Genomic DNA, 21312 nt, shown 5'->3' with positions numbered 1-21312 from the left:
GACGTATGACACAAGTGACACCCAATCACCTGACCACATTTAAAGTCCACAAGTTCTGTGGAGTGCCCCATTCTGCTCTCTCAGGGTGTCTAATGACTACAGAGGTCACTAATATGGAGTACCTGGCAGCAGGTGGCAGCACAATGCAGCTAATATGAAAAGCTTATGTCTTTTGGAGTGTCTGGATACTTTTTATCACATAGTGTATCTGTTTGTCTTATAATATATTCCTCTCCCCTGCTTCAGTCAAAAATTATCAATGCTTCCTCCGAAACTCACACAAACACTAGTTCGTTCGATTTTGTACCTTTCAGCAACTGGTTCAGTTTTAATCTCCAGTTCACAACCAATAAATTGTGGTCAGAGTCCACATCTGCCCCCGGAACAAAATACGGTTCGGAAGTGGCCGCCTTACCGTTATACATATTTTTCCGACTCCGGTCTCGAGTGCCCAGTGAAACCCTTACCGGAGTGCCGCACTGACCTCGCGCTCGCAGTACGTTCACTTTCACGAGTACTTACCAGCCCATGAGTTTGGTCTTCTTGGGCATGCGGGTGAGGGGCGGGTTGAGGCAGCCCAGGTGGTAGAACAGATGGCACGTGTCACACTTGGCCAGCAGGTGCTGGTCCGTCGTCTGCCGGCACGTCCCACACTCGTTCAGCGGCAGGCTGCCGCCGCCCTCTGGACCGACAACGACAGTTACATCAGACTATAGGCAATACGAGTCATTTTTATTTATGTTACAAGTATCACAACTAAGATACACTGTATATTTTCGAACGAGAGATTGAGAGAGAGCCTCGTACGTCGTTTTGTATCGGTGAGGTACTGTACGGTACGTGGAAAGCTTTTCTCGGGTACGATCTGTCGACGTGCGATTTGGCCTCGGGACCGGTGCCTCCGTTCTCTCCTCGCTCGCCACCCCACTTCCCGTCCGACGTTCGGCTGCGCGGTACTGTCGAGGAAGTGCCGCTCGCTTTCGGATGTCGACACCGTGCTCGGAATAACGGTGCCGTAAGTTTTTTTTGGGGGTGGGGGGACATCGAGCGACTGCACGACACTCGACACTGTCTGCACTGCCCTCCTACCGTTCGGTACCTGGCCATAAACTGGCAAATTCGGGGTCATTTTAAATGGCATTAAAAATACAAGAATGTGATAGGAACACGATTATTGTCCACTTAAAAGATAAGAAAATGTGTGTTACAGGAATAGTATTTTATTTTAGTACACACAATTCAATAAAACACGAGAGAATCGAGAAGAAAAATACTAGACTTCTATGGGAACTCTCTGTTGAGCAGTATAGTTATTATGTTGTCTGATTTACGAGAGTACAGGGATGTTGAAAACTGGATATCTGAAGGGTGAATCTTTTCTACAGATTACGCACAACCGGTTTCGGAGTGGAAACCTCGGGGGCACGATGTCACTGTCCGTCTACTCTCATTCCTGTAGCTCGCCTCTTTTCCTCCCTCCCACACCCCTTGGGCCTCTCTCTCTAATCCCCTCTCCCTTCCTGAGCAGTCTTTGGAGCAGCGAGTCAGATTGAGCTCACTTGCAGTAGATCACACATATGCAACAAAATACTGACAAAACCGTAAATTTCATATAGCAGATCATCTCTGTGTGCAACTTACGTCCGACTTCTTTGGTACATTGTCTTTACATTTCATTATCACATATCAATTCACTTCTCAAACTGTATGTAGTCGAGGAAACAAGTAAAATAATCAAACTCTTCACTCGTAAAAAAAATTAAATAATAATTAAATTTGAATCTGTCCCCAATTCTTCAGAGGACATCTGCATTTTTGGCAGATTGCCTCATTATGACCGACGTCGGCCAAATTTGTCAGAATTATGTGCTAAACTTAGCACTACAATTGGTGACTGCATATTTATCCCACTGTACAAATAGCTCGAGTATGCTGGAATCGGCGCTCCTAAAATGGAAACAAAGTCGTGAACACTGTTTGCAATGCAAAAAGAGGGAATAAGCTACTCGCTTTAAAGTCTTGTGAAGTACGGTGAATACAAAGATTTTCTGTCTGTATCTTCCATTTTCAGTCCCGGTCTGTACAAAATATCTGAGGTCACCTAATTCGTCATCACACTATACACCGTTTGACCTTTTTTACAAACCTGAGAATGAACTGCAGACGAGTACCTTTGTAGCTCTTAAAGCACTACTACGATGAGATAGCCAGCCCTGTGGTAACAGAAAACTAGCTGCTAACATATTTCAAGACGAGATGAGAAAGTTCCGACAATACACTAAAAGACTCACAGAGGGTCCTGTCGGGATGCGACCACTGCCGGTAATGCACGAGCCTACACACACCTACGGCGTCGTGCACCGGAACTTCTCATTTGTTATTATTAATAGAAAAACTAGGTTTGCATGTCTATTATTTTATTATGGAAACTAAGGTGAGTAATGTTGCACTACAGGTACAGAGCGCACAAAAATGTACATACATTACAAAAAGAAAAACACTGTACAAATAAGATACATCTTTTAGGATTCCCAACAGGAAGAAATCGAGTAGTGCTAGAAGTGGAGAATGTGTCTGTTCATCCCGTCCGGTGCCCCAGAAAAGTGTGATAGGCACGAGCTGGTACACCTCAGAGATGCACCACACTGCCACAAATGAAACACTCCATTCCCACAAAACTGACACGACGAGTTATCGAATGCTGAAGAGTTACAAGTAGCCAAGTTTGAAATTGTCTCATTCGTAGACACGTCAGATGCATTAAGCAGAGTACAATCTGTCAGACAACACGGTTAGCGAGCGTAAACTGTTATACTTACCGACGACGTTTGATTTCCACCAATTCGTCTACTCCCTCGGTCTTTTGAAACTGCGTGGACAGTAGAAGGTACATGTGGATGGTGCGGTGGAAGAGATTACACTAGTCTGCCACATATTAATTTCTAGTATTTCAGGAGAGGGAGGGGGAGCACACAGACTGCTTGCACCTCACAGGTTTACTATTTCGTTCTGTTTGACAGAAACTGCTCTACAAAATCCTCATCCCCTCGATTGCCTCACACTGTGTTCAGGAAAAATTTACAACACGAGCTTCTCCTGCTTGTTTTGAATAGTTATAGTGCGAGGCATCAGTTTAGTTATTGTTGTTGAAGTACATGGAGAGAGAGAGAGAGAGAGAGAGAGAGAGAGAGAGAGAGAGAGAGAGAGAGAGAGAGAACAGGAAGGGACACAGAGGAGGATAAGCACATAGACATTAAATTTTGATTTTATTGCATTCGTAAATGTTGGGCAATTAAGTAAGCCAAAAGTCAATTATATCTGCATAACTGAGGAATAAGTCTATTTATTCACTTTCAAAGTATTCATGTTGTCTGAGTTTCATCCAATTGCAAGAAATGGAACAGAATGGTGTTGCAAAGTTCTATATTATCTGTAGTTTATTGCCTGTGGAAATTCATACAAAGTCATTGAAGTTTGGTAAGAAGCCAGCCCCTGTATTTACAACAGCTACGACATAGCCAGTTGAATTCAAATGCGCAATACTTCTGTGGGAGATGACCCGAGCTGAAGACGTCACGAAACTACGACTACAGAATAGAAACAACTGGGCTGAACAATTAACAGTCATCATCATCAACACACGGTGTTATACATTTTGTCAGCTTCCTGACATCACTGCTGGCTCCATCTAATCCTTTAGTCCGTCTTTTCACCTCGTCGGGCTTTTTTTTCCCTTGTGTCCTTGCACTGTGCCTTCAATGGTACCTATCAGAATTCCTTTTCCTTACAATATGTGTCACAGTCACTCTACATTCTTTTCTTAATCAGGTTTTCAGTGCTTCACTTTATTGTCTCCATCCACAGCAATGCACATCTGACACGATTCAAATTTGTTTCTTTCTCTCTTCTTTGATGTACAGCTTTCACGGCTGTACACAAGAACACTCCACAAGATGCATTTAACCGACAGTTTTACTACATAATAAGTCTTTCTTTTTCTGGTAAGCTAAGTTTGCCACGGCAATTTGCATTTTATTTCTTTATCTCTCATCCAGTTGCCAATTCACATGCTCCACAAATATCTGTACTGTGCAACAGGTCGAATTTGACCTGTTGTATTCTTTCACATTCCTGCATTTATTATCGTCATCTTAAGTTTCGGGTGTGTCAATTTTCATCTGTACTCGTTGCAACGATTCTTGTTGAATGTTACTTAACTTAAGTTTCTTCTGCCTGGTCCATTGATGAATGAATGTGGAATTTTGACGTTTAAAGAAATTTTATTCACATTAATTGACATCCGAACTGCACACTCGTCATGTAAACAAAAAACAGACTTCACAAATCTCTTTGATTTCCAAACAGAGAGTCTAACAGGCTCAACAACAACAGACAACAACTAACTCACAACGTCACTGCTTTCCCTTATATAGAATTTTAACAACTGTTCACAAAATATTCCATTATTAATTTTGTATAATTTCAATGTTACAATTAAAATTTACAATATGCAAAGAAATGTAATTAGAAAGGATATTAATTACAGAGGAAGACATGAAACTAAATAATAAATGAAAATACATCGCTTGGTAATAACTTTTAAGCTGATTTTCAATATAATGGGATTCTTTGTGTCAACTGGTTACTCAATTCTAATCATGGTAATTAGAGGTGCTGGCCACCTATGCCAACACTTCCACAGCAATTTATTATTTTTATTTATTCCTTCAATTTGGTGATTAATCATTTAATTTACCATCTGTACGTAATTTTGTTGATGACAACAATCTCTTGATAATGATGACAATATATGTTTTTCCAGAATCTTCTATTTGCTTTTATAATGAATATCAAGTATTACTAGCAAATTGGACAGAATGATATACATATATATATGCGAATGGATATGTGTGTGTGTGTACAAGTGTATACCTGTCCTTTTTTCCCCCTAAGGTAAGTCTTTCTGCTCCCGGGATTGGAATGACTCCCTACCCTCTCCCTTAAAACCCACATCCTTTCATCTTTCCCTCTCCTTCCCCCTTTCCTGATGAAGCAACCGTTGGTTGCGAAAGCTTGAATTTTGTGTGTATGTTTGTGTGTCTATCGACTTACCAGCGCATGATGCACTCGATCTTTCAGGCTCAGTCCTTCCTTCTGGACTCAACACTTCCTTCTCTATTTCTAGAGTCTCCATTACCGAGTCGTCGATATATACGGTAAAGAAAGTCGGTAAAAGACAATGACCCCGTCATACTCTTCTTCCAATTTCAATCCAGTCTGTTATACATCTGATAAAATTAAAGGTGTATGAAACATGAGATGCCACTCACACTTTAAAAATAGGTCAAGCTGGACTCAACCCAGAGGTCAGCCGAAGATCGTAGTGCTTCTCTAGGCTCGATCCTACCGGATGTAACCTGTCGCCTTCCCCAGACATCTGAACTCGCTTACCGAGCCAGTTACCGTGCAACTCCAAAGTGTGGTGCAGTTTGGCATTTTTCACATTATTTTACGATTCACTGTCAGAGAGAAAAGAGGTGAGAACCGAGAGAAAAGAAAAAGTCTAGGACTGACTGACGATCAAAACGGAGACTTTTGGATTTGTAGTCTGTCATTCGCCAACTGAGCTTACAATGTTTTAGGCCGTGTAACAGATACTACAATACTGAACTGGGTCTTGTAAGGGGTACTACTATAGTAGATGTTTGCACACTAAAACTGGCGAGGGAATACACATCACAGTACTGCCCTCGATATTTATAACTTACACAATTTTACGGTTTTCAGTCTATATTCCAACAGATTAATAAAGTAAAAACAGATTTCTGAAAACAGTAATTATTACTAAAGATAATATCTCGACAAGCAATTTACGTACGGCTAATACTCGACCTACTTTGACACCTCGTGTAAAAATGCCATTATTTCCCACTCGAGTAGCTCCTCAACGGCCTCAGGCGCTCGAATGTAGTCTCTTCCGGTTCTTTCGACAAGGACGAGTCCTCAACAGTACCGAGAATTGAACCCGGGTCCCGCACACTTCAGTCGGACGGGCCAACCACTCAGTTACGGAAGTGGACTTACGTTCCATTCAACTCTACCAGTATAACTCTGACCAACTCAAAACTAACTCCAACTGACACAAACGACACACCAATTACATACGTATGCAAACGCCTGACTGAAAAACCCACACTGTCGACCCTAGGACACGCGTCTCGGCACCGAGGAATCCGGTCCAGTAGATATGCTCGCACACTGCACAGTTCGTGCCACATTCGAACAGCACACCTCACACTGCGTACACTCTGTCCGGTGCAGATCTTTTACGGACACGGCACTCCTCTAATTTTCCACTCGTGGAGAATACCGTCCCGATATTACACTTACCGGCCCACGCCGAGCACTTACCGCGCGAGTGGTGCTGGGGGCGGTGCGGCTGTACGGCACGGGCGGCGGCATCCGGGGGGGCGGGGCCGCGCCCGCCCTTGCCCGGGGCCGGCACCGGCGGAGGCAGCGCCCGCTTCTCCATCTCGTCCACCGAGGGCAGGCCCTTGTCGGGGCACACCAGCAGCAGGAACGAGTGGTACTTGTGGATCGCCTGCTTCAGCCCCACGTTGATGCGGCTCAGCTCCGCATTCTCCTTCACGAGCTGCACAGGTAAGTCAGTGACAGCTGGTACGTGTGAGCAGCACAACATCCTGCCACTCACCGTGGCCACTCAACTCACTGGAAACACACATACACAAGGTAGTGATGTGGTGCCAACTGACGGTGAACAACACTGTGTGTTAGTGTTAGGTAATCCATGTGAGTACTAATAAAAAAAAAGCAATGTTTTGTTGTTGTTGTCTTCAGTCCTGAGACTGGTTTGATGCAGCTCTCCATGCTACTCTATCCTGTGCAAGCTTCTTCATCTCCCAGTACCTACTACAGCCTACATCCTTCTGAATCTGCTTAGTATATTCATCTCTTTGTCTCCCTGTTCGATTTTTACCCTCCACACTGCCCTCCAATGCTAAACTTGTGATCCCTTGTTGCCTCAGAACATGTCCTACCAATCGATCCCTTGTTCTAGTCAAGTTGTGCCACAAACTCCTCTTCTCCCCAATCCTATTCAATACCTCCTCATTAGTTATGTGATCTACCCTTCTAATCTTCAGCATTATTCTGTAGCACCACATTTCGAAAGCTTCTATTCTCTTCTTGTTCAAACTATTTATCGTCCACGTTTCACTTCCATACACAGCTACACTCCATACAAATACTTTCAGAAACGACTTCCTGACACTTAAATCTATACTCGATGATAACAAATTTCTCTTCTTCAGAAACGATTTCCTTGCCATTGCCAGTCTACATTTTATATCCTGTCTACTTCGACCATCATCAGTTATTTTGCTCCCCAAATAGCAAAACTCCTTTACTACTTTAAGTGTGTCATTCCCTAATCTAATTCCCTCAGCATCACCCGATTTAATTCGACTACATTCCATTATCCTCGTTTTGCTTTTGTTGATGTTCATCTTATATCCTCCTTTCAAGACACTGTCCATTCCGTTCAACTCCTCGTCCAACTCCTTTGCTGTCTCTGACAGAATTACAATGTCATCAGCGAATCTCAAAGTTTTTATTTCTTCTCCATGGGTTTTAATACCTACTCCGAACTTTTCTTTTGTTTCTTTTACTGCTTGCTCAATATACAGATTGAATAACATCGGGGAGAGGTTACAACCCTGTCTCACTCCCTTCCAAACCACTGCTTCCCTTTCATATCCCTCGACTCTTATAACTGCCATCTGGTTTCTGTACAAATTGTAAATAGCCTTTCGCTCCCTGTATTTTACCCCTGCCACCTTCAGAATTTGAAAGAGAGTATTCCAGTCAACATCGTCAAAAGCTTTCTCTAAGTCTACAAATGCCTGAAACGTAGGTTTGCCTTTCCTTAATCTATTTTTTAAGATAAGTCGTAGGGTCAGTATTTCCTCACGTGTTCCAACATTCCTACAGAATCCAAACTGATCTTCCATCCAGTCGGCTTTTACCAGTTTTTCCATTCGTCTGTAAAGAATCGACGTTAGTATTTTGCAGTCATGACTTAATACTGATAGTTTGGTAATTTTCACATCTGTCAACACCTGCTTTCTTTGGGATTGGAATTATTATATTCTTCTTGAAGTCTGAGGGTATTTCGCCTGTCTCATACATCTTGCTCACCAGATGGTAGAGTTTTGTCAGGACTGGCTCTCCCAAGGCTGTCAGTAGTTCTAATGGGGTGTTGTCTACTCCCGGGGCCTTGTTTCGACTCAGGTCTTTCAGTGCTCTGTCAAACTCTTCACGCAGTATCATATCTCCCATTTCACCTTCATCTACATCCTCTTCCATTTCCATAATATTGTCCTCAAGTACATCGCCCCTGTATAGACCCTCTGTATACTCCTTCCACCTTTCTGCTTTCCCTTCTTTGCTTAGAACTGGGTTTCCATCCGAGCTCTTGATATTCAAACAAGTCGTTCTCTTTTCTCCAAAGGTGTCTTTAGTTTTCCTGTAGGCAGTATCTATCTTACCTCTACTGAGATAAGCCTCTACATCCTGAAACTAACGGCTCTGAAAGCTAGGAAAATGTCAAAGCTTTAATATTTCGTCTGTCTGCTGTCGTAAATATTTTGCCTCCAGAAGGGAGACACTAGGCAGCGATCCCGCCTCGTATTTATTACTTTTCTCCGAGTTTGATAGTATTCGTGTTGTCGATAAGGAAGGACGTTAGAGTCTAATTACCCACAGATGAAGCACAACTGGGAATATGGAAGGGGAAATAAATTAGCTTTGTCCTTTCCAAAATAGTCATCCGTGCACTCTTGGAGTGATTTGGGTAAATCACTAAAACCTAAATATGGATGGCCGGACAGAGATTCAAACTGTCACCCTCTCGAATGTTGCTCACCACCGTGCCACGTCGCCCAGTCGTGCCGCACAGAACTCATCCAGTTAATTCTGGGGACGAACAGAGTCGGTTAAAAGAGGACGACATACAGAAGCGGCACGCACCTTGTCGTACTTGTGGCGCCAGTCCTGCTGCTCCGCCTGCAGCTCCTTGTTCAGGTCGAGCAGCTCCTCCAGGCGGTGCTTCATCGATGTCAGCCTCACGTTGCGGTCCAGGTAGTAGCCGATGAACTCCACACTGGAACACGGAGAAAGCAGAATGCGATACGAGGTCGTGCCTTGCCGTACCCTATTACTAATTGGGAGCCCTGTAGCTTCTTTCCAATGCAACACTGGCAATTTACTATAACCCCCACTCCCTTGCATTGACGATTTAACACAGAAAGTGCATCGCTATTCAATAGTAATGGACCATTCCGACTTCTCAAAGGGCGAGTAACTCACTTACAGTGAAAATATGGTACACTACCTGCGAGACCTGTAGATTCTTTTGGATGCACCACTGCCACTTTACTGTAACCCTCACAACATTACACGCACAACTTAAAACTGAAATTTCGTCGCTATTCAATAGTAAAACACCCATGTAGACATCTCCAATGCCAAAAACGCGTCTACAGTCAACGAATTCAACACTACCTGTGTATCCTGTAGCTTCTCTTTGATGCACCAGTGCCAGTTTACTGTAACTCTCACACCGTTACACTGATCGTTTAACACATAAACTGCGTCGCTATTCACTAGTACAGGACCTATGCTGACATCACCAAAGGCGAGTAACGCGCCTACAGACAACGTATAGAACACTACCTCGGTGATTTGTGGCTTCTTTCTAATGCACCATTGCTTGCTCCCTGTAACCCTCACAACATTACATTGATTATTTAACATGGGTATTGTGTCGATATTCAATAGTAAATGACCCAAGCCGTCTTCTCCGAGAGCGAGCAAACTGCCTACAGTCAACGTATGGAACACTACATTGTGTGGTGTCACAAGGCTTAGGCCTGTCCAACCCCTCATCAAATCGATCGAGACTTATACGAATAATTGTAAGAACAGTTACTATTATTATGTTCTTTAAGTTTGTTTTTGGGTTTTCAGAAATACTGTGGGAAGAAAGTTTATTTATGTTGCAGATAACGTGGAAGACGTCGCCCGACGATCACCACGAAAGTTCGACGTAGCGTCAAGTGGGCAAGGAATAAAACGAATGCTGCAAACTACCGCGAGCCACGGAAGAGCCCGGGCCGCGAGGGCGTCGAGCTTCCTAGGTCGATGTCGGACGACGTCAGAGGAAGAGATATTCTGCTTTCTCATTGTAAACAGATCGATCGAGTCTCAAAAGGTTTGTGTAAAAAGTATAGGCAGGTGACGCATTAGGAGGGACCCAATGCCTGGAATACTTCCACAGTTATTAAAAAGTTGTTAAATGGCAAAACCAATAGTTCATCATTTATATAGGTAAAAAGTAGTAAAGATAAAGGAAAGGAAGAGTTGCGGCGTCAGAACGCAAAGTGACATGTCGCTCAGCAACGAAGGAGGACATAAACAGCGGGCGTTACGTGGTGAAAACAAATCAACTGATAAAATAGTAAGTCTGTAATAAGCATAAAGCCACGTAACGCTGCACCGACTGCACGTTCCTTTTAGCGCACTACCGGACCCTGCCAATTCGCGTGCACTGCCCTAACGCACTACCCAGCCCGATCGACAGGTTTTGCACGGGACCGGACGCAAGTCTACGCCCGCACACGGAGGTGCGTACGGTGCTACACGGATCGTGCCGACGGGAGCTTTACTCGAGTGGACGGGGAGTCTGCCCGCGTGTACTCGACTGCTCCTGCGGCACACCGACAGTGGTTCCCGGAGGAAAGGAGCGGAACGTGGCAACTACTCGGAATGAAACGGACGGTCGAGTGTTCTAACTGTACAGTACGAACTGGAGCAGTGTCGCTTTGACAGTGGAAGTGAAAATTACTACAACGAGAACAAATGTGATACGGCACGAACGAAACTTGTCGCCCAGGGAAAGACCGTAGGTCACAGCTGACAGTAGAGAAAATTAAAAAGAAAGTAAAAACTCTGCCCTTGCAGTACTGCTGAGAAATCCCCAATGTCGAGACATCGAATAAAAGCGGTGATGACAGAGAGGATGTTTACGTACCGAAAGTACAGTTTTTTTGACACATTTCGTTTTACCGTTGGCACGGAATCTTAAGAGCAGCCGATAACTTCTTGGAGGAAGTATTTTCTTTTTTAAATCACAGTGTCCTGCTTTCTTTATTTCTGTTGCACGAGGTCTAGTAGGAATCGATAATTATTCTCACCCGTCTTCAATTTCAAAAGGAGTAATTGCTCTGTAAAATATCTAATTTTTGTAGAAATTTCACACTTTCCTGTCCTCTCGTCTACCTGTCCGTGTCCTGTACACCCGTGAGGACTTTTTCATTTTTTTGTATTCTTCACTGTCCAGCTATGTAATACACCAGACAGAGAGAAAGCAAGAGCTGCGAATTTCGTGTCAGCAGTCGAGATATCTGTGTACGCAATACTGAAGGGCGCTTTGTGACGCAACTATCTGCACCGCAATTTTTTACGTCGGCTTCAGTGCACGCGATAAGCAACTTGTGAATGGACACTGAGCACAAATGAAGATTGTATCACACAGCAATCTATGTATATAAACAGCTTCAGCCAGTAGAGATACCACGGTAAAATCAGTCGAGCCCAGAGAGGGGGTGGGGGGAGGATGTTAGTGCAACAAGCTGTCTGTGCTCCTGTGTGGGACGGGCAGCATTTATTTGACGTGTACAGGACTTAGGTAACACAAAATAGTAAAAGAACACAACAAATAAATATACAATACAGTAAATAATAAAAATAACAAATTTCTGCAAGACGCTACTGATTTTCAAATAGGTGGACATCAAGAATTCCACTGTCTCGATGGCCTCGTCACTTGCTGCTTACAGGTCTTCTGTAGTACAAGGATCAGCCAGGTTACTGCAGACCAGGAGATACTGTGGGTCCTGCAGGTCACCACACTCGCAGAACTCTTCTTCGTTTGTGAGCCCCACTATCTGAGGCTCGTCTCGCACCGTGACACGCCTGTCGTCAATCGGTACGGTGCCCTCTGTGACACGTACGATAGATGCAATTCCACAGCAGTTAACAATTACGAGTACCGTTCCGCACTCGGTATACACTTCCGGGCTGATCTGTCAACTGCAGTCACGAGTATTAAATTTTGTTAACAAAGAAAGAGTCCCAAACTGTGTGTGTGTGTAAGTAATTATAATAGCGTCTATATCTACATATGTACCCCCATATCTTACCAATTTAGAGGACCACAGTTGTAACGAGACCTCGTATTGTGCAGCGGTCCCTCGTTTATCCGTGTTCTGGTGTCGTGTCTAGGCCATCAGAGATAGTTTGGCCAGGACCGACACACAGGAGGTGTGGCTCCTGAGTACAGACGACAGAAACACACAAAACAACGTTTGTGAAAGTTTTTACTTTTGTAGAAGAATGGGGAGGAAAGTAGAAATTGATGATCTGCCCTCTCCTCCTTTTCTCCAACATTCAAATTTTTTCCTTTCTTTCCTTTGCTGTCACAGGTTAAATTTTCTATCAGAGTGATCGTGCACAGCACCCGGCATTTATCCGAACGTCAGCGCTTGCTGGCTCTCGCCTTTCGTGTGCCTTTTCATTCCTGTTCTGTGAATCCCTTCATCGTAACAGTTTGTTTATTACTATCGTCCACAGTGGGAGATGCTCCTTCTGACTGTTTGCATTAGAAGTGTAGCACACACACACTCAGTTAGCCACACCGTCTAATTTCTGCCGACCGGTGCCCTGTGCTCGGTTGCCTACCGTTTCCCAGCACTAACCTTATCTCTGTACAGATGGCATCCCAGAGGGAGTGTTCCAGAACGCCTTTTCCATTTCTTCCGGATTTCTGCAAGAACGCGACCCGTCACTAAGTCGGCCAGCCCTCTCCGAGAGTTTCAGTGTCGTAATAGGAGCCTCCGTTCGACATTCTAGTCAGGTGTACTTACCAGCTGCAAACATATATGTGGAAAACGTACCTGAAAGCTGGAGGGATGTGCCACTTCTTGCGGACGTCGACAAGTGCCGCCACCTGCGCCTCTTGCAGCTCGAGCGCTCGCGTGTCCACTCCCATCAGTTCCGCCTTGTGCAGCAACCGGCGGACCGCCGACGCACTCGTCGTCAGCAGGCGAGGCATCTTCTGCGTGGGTACTGCGGACCGAGTGTACCGAAAACTAGTTAGCCTAGCACACGTATTCTTTCCTTTCCCCATTTACTATTCTCAAAATTCTATCGAAATTCGAGTGAGGGTCAGGAACGGGACTCCGAATCTACAGAGCGAGTCGAACACCTTGCGGTGAGCTGCACTGCCGACTTTTGACGACCGACAGCCCATAGGTATAATTGGTGAAAGTGGGAACAAAGATAAGGGTTTAATGTCACACTGACGACGAGATCTTTAGAGGCGGAAAAAGAGCTCAAATTGTCGCCCATGCACTCTTCGGAGGAACTGCCCCGGCATTCACCTGACCCCGGTTAACGGAAACTGTAGAGGTTCTGATCTGTCACCTCCCGTGTCTTACTTCTGTGGGCCCACGACAGTCGTTCTCAACTTCCGAGGTCGTGGGCACCACTAGGCATCGAAAGCTTCACGATCTCCGTGTCCCGTCGGCGTCTTCCGGATACCACTGCCTCACAGAGGCTCAGTATGGACCTCACTCTCGACCTTTTCATGTCACAAGTGAGAATGACACCAAGTCGAGTGACAGTTTCGAGCGGTTCCTATGTAATTTGTGGGACCGAAAGACAAGCAGTGATACAGCAATGCTCTAGGTTTACTTAATTCTCTGTGTATACTGAAGTTTTTAAATTACACCATATAATACAATCACCTCCAAGAAATCAAACAATGGAAAATCCAGAATAGAACGTAACTATATTATGAAAAGGAAAGTTGCTACTCACCATATAGCAGAGATGTTGACTCACAGATAGGCACAATGAAAGGACTGTCACAAATATATCTTTTGGCCAGTAAGGCCTCATTGGCCACAAACTTTAATCATGACAGTCCTTTTGTTGTGCCTATCTGCGACTCGGCATCTCCGCTATATGGTGAGTAGCAACTTCCCTTATCATAACATTGTTACACTTCCTAGAAATATTTGAGAGAATTGTATGCCACCATACAGAGACTCCCAAAAGTTGAATGTCAAAGTTGTATTGTGGATTCGTCTTTTCCTTAGAGTTGTTGAAATTCAGGTTTTCTGTAAATTCATCAGATGTAGGGAAGGTAAAGTACATTAATCAGTTTGACTCGTAAACTCGCACCAAAACTGTAACCGATTATTCGAAAGATGTGCACAGTTACACAAATTGGACTTAGTGTACGATGAGTTACTGAGTCAGGATGCGAGACAGTATCCAAAAGAATTAAGAAAATAATTCTGAACTTCTAAGGAGTGTGCTCCGAAGATGGCATATTCTGACCTCTTTCAGTCTCACGTCTCGTGCAGCATACTGATATGCAGTTATTCCTGCTATGTAAGTGAAATTCAGAAAATACAAAAAAAAAAAAAAAAAAAAAAAAAAAAAAAAAAAAAAAGTAACTACAATAATGAGCAAAGCAAATCCTAAAGAACACTGCCAACTCCTCTTTATCAAGCTTGAGAAACTGACAGTAGAAACCTACACATATACAAGGCACTGCTTTATGTAGATAACAACACGAGTGAGTTCGACACCAGAGAGAATATATGCCATCGCAAGACTGGAGGCGAACTCAGCTTCGGTGTACTGAGACAGAGACTTAAACATTATCGACATTTGTTTTTCAGCTACTTAAAAAGTTGTATTAAATTGGAAGAATTTTTCTGTAAATTTTTTTTTTAATTATTTGCATATCTCATGTCCAAATGTGAACCAATGTAAATGGTGAACAATAATACGGAATTGAACTATGTACAGTTTCTGACACATGACTAATAAATTATCAGAGCATGCTCGTACAATCGGTGGGTCCAACATTTTAAGCACAAGCGTGACATTATTGTTAGCTTTGTAGCGGGACTTTGAATTTCGCCGCACTACATTCGTTCCCTCAGATAAAAATATCCCGTCGCAGCGGTATGAGCGCTCGACGGCAGAGAGAAAATACTAAAATTGTTAACTCTTTTTTGTTTTTTATTCCGTTTCAATTGTCTCTTGATAGCCGTAGCTTAAGGCAGACGTGATCGGATGCTGACGTAAAAACTTAATGGCTAATCTTGATCTGATTGTAATTGTACCTAAGCAAATGATACCACAATATTGTAAAGAATTTTTGTAACTAATTCAATCGGTTTTCTTTTCATGGCATATATTGATGCAAAACTGTTATTGTGAGACCTTTTGGTGATTATCCGATGGAGATGTATTAAGAAAATCCATATTTTGACGAATACCATTTACGCAGAAGTGATTGACCAGCCGCTGCAGGACAGAAAATTTAATGGTGAGTCACACAATTATGTTTCATTCAAACATTCAATAGCCAACTGCAGAATCCATTTTTCCCTTTCCACGAATCCTGTAGTTTTCTTCTAGATTTTTCCAAATTTATCTATCTCTATTGTAGTTTGTGATAATTATAGTATTGTTGTAGCATGTGAAGATCGTGAATTTGACCGCCAAACAGTCATTTGTTAAATTTTGTCCGCCCTGCTGCATCTTTCTCAACCATTGTTTGCAACAGAGCAATCATTTACACTGACGAGAAAATATTTCAACCTAAATTTGAGTCAAATCTTTATTAATCAGACTCATATTATTCCCTTTTTGACTTACGATTATACATTCTATTACAATGGAACGCAGTAAGGTAGAGATAGTTTCGGCAGATGAGTTAAGTGAAGTAGATTCATCTTTCAACGAACAAGAAAGTCCGCGTTTCCCTCCATGGGCGAGTTCACAGATCAATGCAATGATTTTGCCCCAAACTCGCAACGTTTGTGATAATACACAGACGGCGACTTTAAATGACGAAATGTGGAATGGACGCGAGACTAGACCGTCAGCGCCATTGTTAACATCGATGTCCGAACCGAATACGAGACAGATTCAGCAATGTGACACAAATCGGACACAAGAAACTGACAAACTGGACCGACTATTAGAGTTATTTGCAGACATGAAACGAGACGTTAGTCAGAAAATTGACGCAAAACTGGACACACTTGGTCAGGACTTTAAACAAAGGCTAGATAAAAGCGACGAAAAATTTGACGTATTAAACCGTACTATGACCGAAAATTTTGAACGAACGACAAAACAGATGACAGAATTAAATAACACCACTCAACAGCTCAGCCAGCGATTTGAGACATTGTCCGATCGAGTAACTAAACAGGAAGAAACTTTGGTTACATTCACACATGAAACAAAAAACAATATCGCCCGATGTGAGAATCAGATAACGCAAAGAGTTAATGTGCAGCAGGAAGTGAACACCCGTGTGGAAGAGTTAGCTCAGGCCCACACTTCAGCTAGCTCCACCCAAGAAAAGTTGACTGAAGAAGTGGGAAATATTACCCAACAACTCAAAATGGTAGTTCTTGAACAAACCCACCTCAAAGAAAAGATAGAAAAATTAGAAGACCGAGCGGACCTCGCGTCATTAAACAACGACACCAACATGGCCGAAAGAACTGTACATGAATGTAAATTGTGTGACGACTATCTGGACAAAAAACTTGAAACAATTACACAGGACATACTTTCAAAAACAAAGACACATGTTAAAGATGAGACAAAATACATAGAAGACGAAGTGACAAAATTACGAGACAATGTTGTGCCGTGTTTGGGGATTGGTGCAAACGCATCGTCAGGAAACGACAAAACAGCTAAAACCATGGCTAATGACACAGACAGAACACCTATTGTGAAATCACCTATTTCCAATCAAAATTACAATGTGGAGCTTTCTTTTCCACCAAACGAGCAATATTACGGTACGACACCTAGAGTAGCAAGTGACACAAACTACGTCAATACAGTTATGCCAACCGGCATGGCCGATGACACGTTTGTAAGACATGGGTATTTCCAGACATTTTCGAGTGAGGACAAGCACAAAGTCCACCCTATTGTGTTTATTAGATCATTTGACGGTGCTTTTCCACGTAGTTGGTCAGAAGTCGATAAAATCAGATACGTCACCAATCTCATGAGAGGACGAGCAGCTAAGTGGGGTGCCGCTATGAAACGGCGGTGCCTTATGTTTGATCAGTTCGAACAAGCCTTCTTGGACGAATTCTGGTCCGAGAATGAGCAACAGAGTCTAAGGAGAGAAGTGTGCAACCCCGAGACCTATGACCCTAAAAAAGACACATTAAGACAATACTTTGAGAGGTACCTAGACAAGACACTGTACTCGACCAAACCAGCCGACTTGCCAGCGATAATTGACACTTTAAAGAGCCACTTACCCTTTTCATACCGAGACAGATTAATAGGAGTACCGGAGAATGACATTAAGACTTTCTTAAACTTCTTAGATCAAATGGACGTAGTTTACAGAGGCGATTCACGCCATTCAAATTTTACGCATATTAGTAAACAAAATCAGTACCCACTCCAAAGGAATCGTAGTGACGGTGGTTGGTGGAACCATCCGTCCGCGCTGCGACACAATACGATGCCTGCGCGCGAAACATATTCAAATGGAAACGTGTATGACAGTAGGAACAACCGCAGAAATTCGTGGAATAATAATAACAACAATAATTATCATCCATATCAAAATGGTAACTACAATCAAAATGAAAATTACAGACAGTACAACAACAGCAACAACAATAGGAGACATGAGAATAACTGGTACAACCCGGGATATTTTGACAGGAACATGACCTATAACAGACATAATTACCACCAAAACAATAACAATCGTAACAATCACCGACAGAATATGTGGAACACACAAAATTCACGCATGACAAATCAAAACCCTCCACGGAATCTGCCCCCGTTCCCCAGTACAGTTATGCACTCCCCGCCACGAAGTAGCAATAACAATTACGGCGCGCCATCAGCTGACGCGTGGGCGCCAACCGGCCGGAATGTAAACATAGTGGAGCTGGTCAATGAACCCGGCCAAACACAGCAGACGACAGAAAACAGTCGACGACCGAGCTAAAGCGCTCGTGCTTCGGTCGGGAGGTGTTGTAAGAGCGCAACGGCTGAGACGGTTTGTTTCCTCAGGTACGACGACAAAATGACAGCGGAAAGGAATTAACAAACCTATCAGGTTGATGACCTTGTTCTTTTGCGTTCACATCCCAAGGCTACAAAACTAAAACAACTGAACAGAAAATGGCAGCTATTATATTCAGGTCCTTTCAGAATAGCAAGCATACCTCACGCAGGTTGTTACTCCCTAGAATACCCGTTATCTCACAAGCCGAGGGGGCTGCATCCCCACAGACATTTGAAATCCTTTGTGCACTAAAACAACATAATATAATGACAACTAATTTGAACATGAGCAAGCTGCTGTGAAAACGAGATCGTAAACATTTGTATTGAATACACGAACATTAAGTTATACAGCCTAAGAACACAAACATTCATTTATGGAAATTACGAGGGCGGTTCAGAAAGTAACCTCCGATTGATCACAGTGCGGGTTGTGGGGGGAGTAGCGACGCCATCTGTGCGTTCATGCACTCAACAGGTCAGTCGGCATCAAGCCGTGGTCGAGTGAACGTCGTACCTGCGCTAGTTTAGTTTTTGTGGCAGTTTGAAATGTGTGCTGCAATAGAAAACCCCGCCAAATGTGAAGTGCGTGCTGTCATAAGGTTTTTTACAGCCAAAGGATATTCTGCAGCAGCTATTCATCGTGAGCTTTGTGCCGTGTACGGACCAAGAGTTATGAGTGAAGGAGTTGTCCGTGAATGGGTACGTTTATTTAAAAGTGGACAAGAAAACGTTCATGATGAAGAGAGGAGTGGTAGACCATCATTGGTGACTGACGAACTCGTTCAGACAGTTGAAGCAAAAGTTCGTGAAAATCGACGATTCTCAATGTCGGAGTTGTCTACTGGTTTTCCACAGATTTCTAAGACTCTCTTGTACGAGATAGTGACAGCAAGATGCGGTCACAGGCTGGCTCCAGGCACAAGCGGGTGATTTTTATGCAGAAGGAATTTCAAAGCTTGTGAAGAGATACGATAAGTGCCTCAATCGCTATGGAGACTATGTAGAAAAATAGTGCAAAGATGTAGTTGTAAGATGTATATATTAAAATATTTTTATTTAACTTGGTGTATTTTTTTAAATCAACCGGAGGTTACTTTCTGAACGGCCCTCGTATATACTGCAGTTACACTTGTACACATAATTATGAAGAGAATGTAAACCCAGATGAGTACACTTACTGAATGAGAAAAGATATTCATATAGGAATGAGACCTACGCAGGTTACATTGGTTGTTAATTGTAAATTATAAGGTGAATCAACAATTAGTTATTTCAAGGCACTCTAATGACAGGAGATAATAGCTGTTGAACTCAGTAATGACATAGGTATGTAGCAGAATGAATGAGGATGTAAGAATGAATGATCAGTATGAATGAGTTAATATTTAAGTTAATATAAGAAGGTAAGTTACTGTGAAGTAGTTGATGGAGACAAGAGATTATTTGAGGAAGATGATATTGGAGTTTTATGAGAATGGAAGTTCCAGATGGCCACACGTATGTGATATATTAATGTTTGATGAGGAATATGTTTAATGTATAAGGATATATATATATATATATATATATATATATATATATATATATATATATATATATATATATATATATATATATATATATATATATATATATATATATATTTTATGATGAATATGTGAGTAAGGAATGAGTGAGAATGTTTTGGTAATATTGTGCTGCCTAGAGAAGTGAGTAAATAGTCTACATCTTCTGATTACATAAGGATTTCAGTTCGAAAGAAAAAATTTGTGATGAGTTAGAACACGTGAGTACAAGACGTTAAATGTGAATCTATTTACAGTGCCCTTGAAAATGAATGAATGCAAGAAAAGCAGAGTGAACATAATGATGATTACAGCTGTGGAGATAAGTGTGATAAGAACGTAGCTTGGAAACACATTAGCTTTAATTTATGGCAGAAGTGTAACTTGGTAACCTTTTGTTAAGTTTTGTTAAGCCACTGTGTGGAAGAAAACATTTATAGTTTGTGTTCAGACAGGAGAATGATATTTTAAGGAACTTAAGTTGAAATATAGTTTTTACACAGCCCTCATGTGAATACATTTGTATAGAAAAAAAATTTTTTTACACAAGACAGAAAACCCTGAGGAAGCAAAAGATAGAGTTATTAAGGCCGTTTTGCGATTCGTACAACACCTCCACTTTAACGAACAGATGACAAAATTACATCTACGTTGAAGACATTTGACTTTTCAGGCTATGCCGGGTAAGTGCAAAGGAGCAGTGACCACCTGTGCAGCCGACGTCGGGCAACGGACAGTGAGAAGGAGACATTTTACTGTCAATTATAATAATATGTTCTTTATTTATTATTTATAGAAAGAAGTGATTATATATATAAAATGTCTGCTTGTGTCTGTGTATATGCGGATGGATATGTGTGTGTGTGCGAGTGTATACCCGTCCTTTTTTCCCCCTAAGGTAAGTCTTTCCGCTCCTGGGATTGGAATGACTCCTTACCCTCTCCCTTAAAACCCACCTCCTTTCATCTTTCCCTCTCCTTCCCTCTTTCCTGACGAAGCAACCGTTTGTTGCGAAAGCTAGAATTTTGTGTGTATATTTGTGTTTGTTTGTGTGTCTATCGACCTGCCAGCGCTTTTGTTTGGTAAGTCTCATCATCTTTCTTTTTAGATATATTTTTTCCACGTGGAATGTTTCCCTCTGTCATATATATATATATATATATATATATATATATATATATATATATATATATATATATATATATATCCATTCGTGAAATCTTCTCGGGTGATCAGCCGAGTAAAGGCGTCGTCTTCTCGCAACGTTTCGAAGGGTTTTGTACCCATCATCTTCAAGCGAAGATGATGGGTACGAAACCCTTCGAAACGTTGCGAGAAGATGACGCCTTTACTCGGCTGATCACCCGAGAAGATTTCACGAAATTTGATATGTTATCATATAATACACATTATGAGAGAGACAATCTCTGAGATACATTTTCCATTTGTATAGACGGTATCCACAAGAAGTGGAGATATTGAGGGTGTACTGAGCAGATATGCGATTCACTCA

The 21312-nt window shown here is 42.4% G+C and overlaps 1 protein-coding gene across 2 annotated transcripts in view; it reads right to left on the bottom strand.

The window, feature by feature from the left end:
- Positions 1–21312, bottom strand: part of LOC126215033 (PHD finger protein 14) — a 185090-nt gene that overhangs the window by 83040 nt on the left and 80738 nt on the right. For both annotated transcript variants that reach the window (XM_049941664.1, XM_049941665.1), the window contains exons 9-12: positions 13035–13206; positions 9049–9181; positions 6412–6652; positions 523–682 (exon numbers count right to left, since the gene is read on the bottom strand). In XM_049941664.1, the coding sequence (XP_049797621.1) occupies positions 523–682; positions 6412–6652; positions 9049–9181; positions 13035–13206 (706 nt within the window). The remainder of the gene's footprint in view (positions 1–522; positions 683–6411; positions 6653–9048; positions 9182–13034; positions 13207–21312) is intronic.

The sequence above is a fragment of the Schistocerca nitens genome, chromosome 12, assembly GCF_023898315.1.
Source record: "Schistocerca nitens isolate TAMUIC-IGC-003100 chromosome 12, iqSchNite1.1, whole genome shotgun sequence".
Taxonomy (NCBI): domain Eukaryota; kingdom Metazoa; phylum Arthropoda; class Insecta; order Orthoptera; family Acrididae; genus Schistocerca; species Schistocerca nitens.
This window is presented reverse-complemented; position numbering and strand designations above follow the sequence as displayed.